The sequence below is a fragment of the Myotis brandtii genome, unplaced genomic scaffold, assembly GCF_000412655.1.
Source record: "Myotis brandtii unplaced genomic scaffold, ASM41265v1 scaffold134, whole genome shotgun sequence".
NCBI lineage: Eukaryota > Metazoa > Chordata > Mammalia > Chiroptera > Vespertilionidae > Myotis > Myotis brandtii.
Genome location: NW_005354756.1, coordinates 576,008 through 584,930, shown reverse-complemented (window position 1 = coordinate 584,930; position 8,923 = coordinate 576,008). Strand labels below are relative to the sequence as shown.

The window sequence follows — 8,923 nt, the reverse complement described above, 5'->3', positions numbered from 1 at the left end:
GAGAGGCGGGGCAGCGGGGGTTGGGATGGGATGTCCGAGGGAGGCAGGCCCAGCCCTCCACACTGGACTCCTCCCCCGTGGGAGTCAGCCACCCCAGAAAGGCTTCTGGCTCTGGCACCCGGCACCCCCAGCTCGGTTCAGCCCCACGAGACGCTAACGCTGCTGCCCCTCGAGAAGCCCTGCGTTAGAGCCGTAGACCTTTTGGGTTAGGACGGTGAACGCCCTCCGCAGGCCGGTGTGGTCCTAGGAGAGGACCTGGCCAAGGCCATGAAAGCAGAAGTGACACAGCAACCTCAGGTTCGCTCCCTCCAAGGCGAGGAGCAGGCTGTCCCCTGCCCTTCTCCCCTCCGTGCTGCTGGCGGGAAGCGGAAGCCGCCACCTTGGACCATGAGAGGGAAGCTGAGTGTGGGGATGGTGGGGCACATGACAGGAGCCCCCAGGCCTAGGAGAGGCCCTTCGCCCCGCTGACGACTGCTGGGGGCAGAACGGGTCCTCTGCTGGCCGGCCTGCTGCTCTGGCTCCCAGCCGGCCAGCTCTGCCCCTCGCCGACGTCGGCTCAGGACAGAGGGCTGAGGGCCGGGGTGGTGACTGAGGACACCCAGCCAGGGCACTGCCACCTTCCGCTAAGGGCTCACAGGTGAGCCGGGCCAGGGCCACCTGGGGCGAAGGCATTCTGGGGCTCCCGGGTCTGCCTGGGAGGCCGGGGTAAGAGGACAGGGGGCAGCAGGGACGGGCAGAGCCCACCCTGATGGAGCCTCTGCTTCCCAACGGGCTGCTGACCGGCTCCTCCACTGGCCGCCAGGCTTCCCCGCCCCGGCCCTGGGCCCCCCGGTCCAGCCCTACCTGTTTTGCTCCTGGAGGCTGATCTGTGAGAGGCCGTCCTCCCGGGCTCCAGGTGCATCCTCCCCAGGTGCTGCTCCAGCACCACGCTGCGCTGCCGCTCCTCCTGCAGCCTCCGCTGGGCCTCCAGAAGCCGGCCGTCCCTCTCCTCCACCCTGGGGGCGAGACGAGGGGCTGCCGCACTCCCTGGCTCCCAGGGAGGTGGGCACATCTGACACGGGTGGCGGTGGGACGGGCTCTTCTTTCCTTTCAATGCAGTAACACGGGCACGTGCGTTTAAAATCCCTATCGTTCCCTCCGAGGCCGAAAAGGGAAAAATCTACCCCCTGCTCACTCCCATGCCTGCTCGCCAGAAGCAAGCACCTCAAACACGCCTGGCTGCTGCTTGGACTATTTAATGCCTTGTTTCCACAGATGCTTATGCTGCTATGTTTTATTTTTTTTTCTTTCTTTAGAGAGAGAGGGAGGGAGGGAGGGAGGGAGGGAGGGAGCGATTTGCTGTTCCACTTGCTTATGCATTCACTGGTTGCTTCTTGTTATGAGCCCTGACCGGGGATCGAACCACAACCTTGGCGTATCAGGACGACCCTCTAACCCAGTGGTCGGCAAACTCATTAGTCAACAGAGCCAAATAGCAACAGTACAACGACTGAAATTTCTTTTGAGAGCCAAATTTTTTAAACTTAAACTATATAGGTAGGTACATTGTTATTAACTTCATTAGGGTACTCCTAAGCTGGCCTTTGCTAAAAACGTCCTCAATCTGATTGAGGTACGTTCGCTGAGGTCGGCCCCTTCCAAACTCTCCCATCCACACGCGTCTTGTATACTGGTTTCGTCTATCTCCTTTCGTTCATCCTCTCTCTATGTCCAAACCATCTCAACATACCTTTCTCAATCCTCGACACTACATCTTCTTTCACTCCACAACGTTCCCTAAAATTAACTTAATAAACTTAATACCCGCACGTGGTATTTTGTGGAAGAGCCACACTCAAGGGGCCAAAGAGCCGCGTGTGGCTCGCAAGCCGCGGTTTGCCGACCACTGCTCTGACCAGCTGAGTTACCCAGCCAGGGCTATGCCTCTCCTTTTAATGTTTAAATGGAATTGTCGGACTTCCTGCTGTGCAACATGAGAATTTAGTTTTACTTCGATCCCCTCCTCTTAGGACCGAGCGTCACCCCTCCACCTCCCAAGTCCTGGCTGAATTAATATGAGGTGGCGTATCGGGTTCCTGTTGCTGCTGTAACAAATGGTCGCAAACGTAACAGGGTGACGGGACACGAGTTTATTATCTCACAGTTCTGTTAGCCAGAGGGTTCGGCAGGTTCTGTGGGTGTCTCTGCTCCAGGTTCCACGAGCCAGAACCAAGGTGCTGGCGGACCTGGGCTGGTCCCTGGAGGTTCTGGGGGAGCATCTGCTTCCCAGTGTACTTGGGTGGTTGGAAGAAGTCAGATCCAATGGAGGGACTGAGCTCCCGGCTCCTGCAGGTTGCTGGCTGGGTCATTATCTCTTAGAGGCCCCGTGGGCCCTCCCTCTTCTAAGCCGGCCGGATACGCTCACCGCGCTCTGAGTCTCTGGGGCTTCTGCTGCGGCTCTCCGACAGACCCAGACCCGGCTGCAGCAATTTCTCTGCTTTTAAGGGCTCAAGTGATTACACTGGGCCCACCTGGTAATCCAAGATAATGTTCCTACGTTGGGATCCATAACAATAATTACATTTGCAAAGTCCCTTTGGCCCCAGAGGGGGGACCAACCCGGTCCACCCCAGGGGGTTGCATTAGAAATGTCATGGTTACATTTCCTTTCTTAATTGTTGCTTCTCTTGGATTGAGTGATTGCCTTCTGTTTATTGTCATTTATGGCTATTATTATTGTTCTCTTCTATAACAATAATGGATTCGTGGGCCTGGAAGGTTATTTCTATTTGGTTATTTCTCACAAAGGACTTGTCTGACCTCCCTGGGGCTGGGGGTAAGTCATTCCTGTGGCCGGGAGGAACTGGCGACTTTGGTGACACTCAAGGCTCAGCGGGAAGGCCGGGACTCCCTGAGACTGAGGCAGGCACAGGTTACAGACACACATGCCGATCAGAGTGGCTGCCGGGAAATTCTCAGGGTTGGAGGAACTGGTCTTTGCATACTTGTGACGAGTCAAGAAGGAACTGAATGGTGACAGTTTTGAAAAGTACAAACTAACACCAAACAGTACACAAACACAGTATACAGGCCTCTTAACACAACTTGTTCAAGCATGTTCCTTGAAACTATTTGTAGAAGCAAAAAAAACTCAAACAACCTAAAAGGTCCATGAACAGGAGAAAGAGAATAGTGGTCACTAACATATTCATACCAGGGAGTCCGATGGAATCTGAGAGAGCTGTGCTGGTCGGCACCGTGGCTGCCAGCATAATGCTCATGTGTAGCTAAATGCACATGAATGAACATCAGATGGCATTAAAAACTCGGCTCCTCAGTCACATTGGCCACACGTGGCTAATTGCTTCTTCTTTGATCAGTAGCTGAGCCGAGGCGGTTAGACTCCCGTTTGTCAATGGCTTTGGTCCTAGCAGCTCCCCAAGACCATGTGCACCAACCTCATGAAACTCCAGACATTGTTAAAGACCCGCCCTTTTTACTTGGTAATTGATTTTCATTCTATTTCGAGCGTTTGACCAAATGGACCGAATGGCAATGGGAAGTGGTGACTACACCAAGTCATTGGTGGGTGAATGTTTTGATGTTAAAAATTTTGCTTTCACGAGGACTGTAACTGTTGGGATAGGGATAAAGAATACTCAGATGAGGAGGTCCCCCTATCCAGGAATGAATTTAATACAAAGGATACAAGATCTCTATGAAGATCAATATTACACATTATATACATAATGCCGTATACATGATTTGCCATTATTTGTGGACATTTTAAATGCGCATATTCTTTGATTCAGAGATCCCACTATTAGAAGTTTGTAACACGGATATACTCCCACAGACATGTAAAGATGTGCCTAGTGTGAGTCCGTCTTTTAATTCATTATATATGTGTGTGCATCTACAGATACACATATGTACACATATACATGCATATTTTTGGATGTACAAAGAAAACATGTTGAAAGTTCTAACAGATCTTTTCTGTGAGGAGCGGGAAATTGGTGGGGGGTGGGGGTTGGAAAAGGAGTCTTTTTGCAGTAAGTTATATCTCTGTCACAGGAAAGCTTCCGATCTCACAAGCCAGTGTGAGAGCAGAAGACGTGAACTTGGGCTCAGACAAGGCCGCGAGCTGCGAGCGAGTTGTCTGCGTAACTGTGGACTGAGGCAGTCAGTCTCCTTCTGCAAGCCAGGGAAGTGGTAAGGACGCCGCAGTCTACCAGGGCCTCAGCGGGGGACAGAGCGCCGAGCATGAGGAAATGGAAAACAAGGCCAGCACTTGTGTGTTCAGGAAACCCTAAACCAAGAAATTAGCATAAATGACCGAGCACAGACCACTGAAACCCCAAGAGCGCCACACAGACAAAAGCCGCTCCATGGAGGAGCACTTCCACGGCCTAAGAACTGCCGCAAGCCACTCCGCGTGGGGTGGTTTCTGCTGCGGAAACAGATAGCTGTGTCACCTTGGTTCACAAAACCCTTGGTTCACAACGCTCAGGTGCGACTCAGAGGAAATGGGAGAGAAAGCCTGAACGGGTGTATTCCTCCCGTTCCATTTCCACAACAGAGAAAGAATTACTGTTACTTTTCTCACAGACCTGAGCATGTCTGGAAATCAGATCCTCCCTGCGCGTACTGCAGGAAAAGACAACAATGAACGCTGATCACTTCCCTGCTAAGGTGGCGGCCATCCATTGACCACTTCCCAGCACCCCTCCCTCCTTTGGGCATGATATTCTCTTTTTTTCTTTAACACGCTGCCCCTCCTCCAACTGTGAGTACCTGGAGGCATTTCCAGTCAAGATGTCTGGCCCGTGTCCAGGGAGGGACATGAAAGTGACCTAGGCCAGCTAGACTTTCCCCCACAGAACCCACGGCCACTGGAACTGAAAGCCATCGAGCCTTCATTCCAGTGGCCCAACACTGACCCTCCTCCAACTGTGAGTACCTGGAGGCATTTCCAGTCAAGATGCCTGGCCCGCGTCCAGGGAGGGACACGAGAGTGATCTGGGCCAGCTAGAATTCCCCCTCAGAACCCACGGGCACTGGAACTGAAAGCCACCGGGCCTTCATGCCAGTGGCCCAGGGGGAGACCACCCAAGGTCCCTGCTACCAAGATTCCTGGACCTTCTCGAGCTTCTCTCCTGCTCTGTGCCTGGAGCCTGCCAGCACCCCCCTAGTGCCGGCCTTTCCCTCCGCTTAGCCAGAATCGGTTTCTATTGCCTGTCACCAAAGCGCCCTCACTGACATGTGATACGGCCTGTTAGGGTGGAAACTCGGTGATGTCCTTTATATTCTCACTGTGGAGGTCACGTGGGTAGGCCATGTGTTGGCCAGGGCACCTGCGTTTCTTGCCAAAGGGTCACTTGAGTGAGGAGCACTGATTTATCTGAACGGAAACCTGTCAACAACCCCTTGGAGAAAACCGTGCCTCCTGGTCCACTGCCTCGGGCCACCCGCTCCCCTCGCCTCCCCAGAGAAGTCCCAGCTCCGAGCTCCCAGCGGCTCTCTTTCCCTTTGTAACTCCGGACACCAGTCTAGCCTCCGATGGCGCCGAGAGAGTGCCATACTCACCATAGGCTTTAACCACTGGTGGTCGATTGACTGACTTCACTACTCCAGGGAGCCTCTCCCTGAGACCCCCACCTCAGTCCACCTGCCTGCAACAGCCTCGTAGGACAGGGCAAACCGGCGTGACGACAGGGCCCCCAGGGTGTGGGCACTGGGTGGGGACATGAGCTGTGTCAGGGAATGCCCTGGACCAACACTGTGGGAGCCGAACTCCCCGGTCACGTGGACCCAGTCACAGACGAGGCCTGGCCAGGCCGTGCACCCCCGACCCAGGTAGGCCCATGAAAGGGAGTCCCCGAGCCCAGGGGTTACCGTTTCTGCAGGACGGTGACGAACTCGGTGAGCCGGTTGCGTTCCACCTCGGTGGCCTGCCAGAGAGCCTTGAGCTCTGTCACCTGGGCCTGCCAGCCCTTGTGTTCTGGGGAGTCCAAGAACCTGGGGACCAGGACGAAGGCAGGATGAGGTCATTTGAGGGGTTACCTGAAGACACACTACGATGGTGGCGGGGAGTTGAAGGACGTTCAGGGGTCCTCAGAGATGGCCAGAGAGGAGGAAGCCACCCCAGTTCCCCTGGCCCCCTGGTCGTCCACCCCTGGCTGCTCCTCAGCCACCATTCTGGGCCCTGCTCAAGTCTCCAGGCCTCACGTAGCCGGCTCCACACCAGGCCCCACCAGGGCACCTCTGTTCATCCAACCCCTCATAGGAGCCTGGAATAAGTCTGGCGGCCACAGTAGTTGGCTTTTGGGGACCTGGGGTGTTCTGGGTACCTGTGTGGCCTGGGGCCTGGCCTCCCTGCCCAATGCCAGCCTGCCCCAGCCCTCTCGCACATGCCGACTTGGTCCCAAGCCCAGCCCACTTGCCAGAGCCCCGACAGGTCGCTTTGTGAACTGTCCGCTTTCTCCAGCCCTGATCCGGACATCACTGCTTCCCTCCTTATCACTGGGCCTGCCTACCCGCCCTCCCCAGTGGCCGGGTCAGGACAGAAGGTAAGCTCTGCCTGACCCCAACCCCCCAGAGGCCACATGCGAGTCCCAAGCTGCTCTCTGCTTTGCCCCGACTTGGTCCCAAGCCCAGCCCACTTGCCAGAGCCCGGACAGGTGGCTTTGTGAACTGTCTGCTTTCTCCAGCCCTGATCCAGACATCACTGCTTCCCTCCTTACCACTGGGCCTGCCTACCCGCCCTCCCCAGGGGCCGGGGTCAGGGCAGAAGGTAAGCTCTGCCTCACCCCAACCCCCCAGAGGCCACGTGCGAGTCCCAAGCTGCTCTCTGCTTTGCTTTCACCTTTCCCAGTGAGACCCTGGTGACCCTGGCTGTGCTCAGCATCACGGGACACAGACAGGCCAGCCCAGAGGCTGGCGCTCCGTGGTCTTGGGCAGGTTCTTCCCCTCTCTGGGCCCCGGTGGTCCCTCTGCACAGGGTGGGGCCGATGGAGAGGGCCCTGAGGATGCAGGCTCCATGCTCTGACCAAGGCCTTGCTGCTCTGCTCAGAGTGTGGTGTCCGCGTCGGCGGCCGGGGCATCGCCTGCGAGCTGGTTGGAAATGCAGGGTCCCAGTCTCTGGCCCAGACCTGCCGCCGACTCAGAACCCACATCTAACCTGGCAGAGCCCCGCTGACCCGTGTGAGCACCACAGTTCAGACAGCCCTACTCCAGTCACCTCCTTGATCTCCCACGTGGGGGAGCACCCTGCCTTACTCCAGGCACCCACCAGTCTCCAGGCCATCGCTGATGGAAACCTTCTCTGGGTCACCCCCGCCCCACGCACACCCGTCCTGCCACTGATGGGAAGGGACTGCAAGCTCCATGAAGGCAGGGCCCGCACCTGCTCAGGTTCAGTGAACATTTGCATCGTGGAAGGAACCAGCTTGAGAACCAGCAGGCTGGGCCCAGGAGCACACGGGAGCCTGCACCCCTGTGGCATGCCCAGGTCCCAGCCACACAGGCTGGAAGGGACCTCCAGAGGTCTTCCTGTCCACCTCCCCGATCCTCCTCCTGTGACTACAACCAAAGGAGACAGAGCCTGTCTTTCTCTGTGGCAGGAGGAGAACTGTGGTGGGAGCCCCCTGGCTCAGAGTTGGCCCCCTCTCTCCCCAGATGCCCTGTGTCTCCAGGCTGCTGAGCGGGGCAGCTGCAGGGCTGGCCTTGGCCATGGTCCCCGAGCTGCCGGATGCCAGGCCAGAAGTGTCGTGGGCACTTCCTGGGAAACGGAAGCCCTGAGAGGACCAAATTGCCCAGCAAGTCAAAGGTGGGCCTAGACCCGTGGTCGGCAAACTGCGGCTCGCGAGCCACATGCGGCTCTTTGGCCAAAGATTTATATTTTTGATATTTATTTTATATATTTAAATGCCATTTAACAAAGAAAAATCAACCAAAAAAATGAGTTCGCGTGTCACCTCGGACACGCGTGTCATAGGTTCGCCATCACTGGCCTCGACCCATGGTCGGCAAACTACGGCTCGCGAGCCACATGTGGCTCTTTGACCCCTTGGGTGTGGTTCTTCCTAAGCCTTAGGAGTACCCTAATTAAGTTAATAACAATGTACCTACCTATATAGTTTAAGCTTAAAAAATTTGGCTCTCAAAAGAAATTTCAATCGTTGTACTGTTGATATTTGGCTCTGTTGACTAATGAGTTTGCCGACCACTGGCCTAGACCCACTCGGCGGCTCCCATCGGAACCTGAGCTGACCTGCATGAGGGGTGGGGTGGGGGAGGGGCTGGCAGCAAGGGCAGGGTTCCAGGGGACAGTGGGCAGGGCTCAGAGGCAGGACAAAGCCACCCTTTGTCCGTGAGCAGCAGGAAGAACAAAGAGCCCATCTGAGAACAAGGCTGGCTTCTGTCACAGAGATGGGGCCGGGGGAGGAGGGGCTATCAGTGCCTTCAAGTGGGGAGGCATAGGATGCGAATTTCTCCCCCAGAGGCTGATTCTCAGCGGGCAAGCGAAGACAAGGGGAGGGGCTGGGCCCTGGGCCCTGGAAGATTCCCGTTCAGGCTGCAGGAGCAGGGACACTGGACTGCGAGTCGGAGGCCGGGACTGGTTCCAAGCCTCTCACCTTGGACAAGGCACTCCAGGTCCTCCCTGCCCTCCACGTCCTTATGTAACCGTGGGAGAGTTCCCGGACTTGGCCTGGCCTCAGTTTCCCCTCCTTTTAATCGGATGGCACTCCCAGCTGCGTCAGGGATGGGAAGGACGGAGAGGGCCCGGGATGCTGGGTTCTTACCTGGGTGAGGCCCCATGAGGACTGGGCGGGGAAGGCCACGTGCGGGCAGATTCCACGAGTGTGTGGCCCAGGCTGGTCACCGAGCTGTGTGAAGGCAGAAGGGGCTCGTCACCGCGGGGAGGCAGGCTGGGCCCCAC

The 8,923-nt window shown here is 56.5% G+C and overlaps 1 protein-coding gene across 6 annotated transcripts in view; it reads right to left on the bottom strand.

Annotated features, from left to right (window-relative positions):
- Positions 1-8,923, bottom strand: part of CCDC13 (coiled-coil domain containing 13) — a 32,128-nt gene that overhangs the window by 2,910 nt on the left and 20,295 nt on the right. Inside the window, exons 11-13 of one of the 6 annotated variants that reach the window (XM_005860379.2) lie at positions 8,787-8,870; positions 5,878-6,000; positions 844-995 (exon numbers count right to left, since the gene is read on the bottom strand). In XM_005860379.2, the coding sequence (XP_005860441.1) occupies positions 844-995; positions 5,878-6,000; positions 8,787-8,870 (359 nt within the window). Of the gene's footprint in view, positions 1-843; positions 996-2,357; positions 4,292-5,877; positions 6,001-8,786; positions 8,871-8,923 lie in introns of those variants that run through there. The other 5 variants (XM_014534883.1, XM_014534884.1, XM_014534885.1 and 2 more) reach the window with 5 other exon arrangements.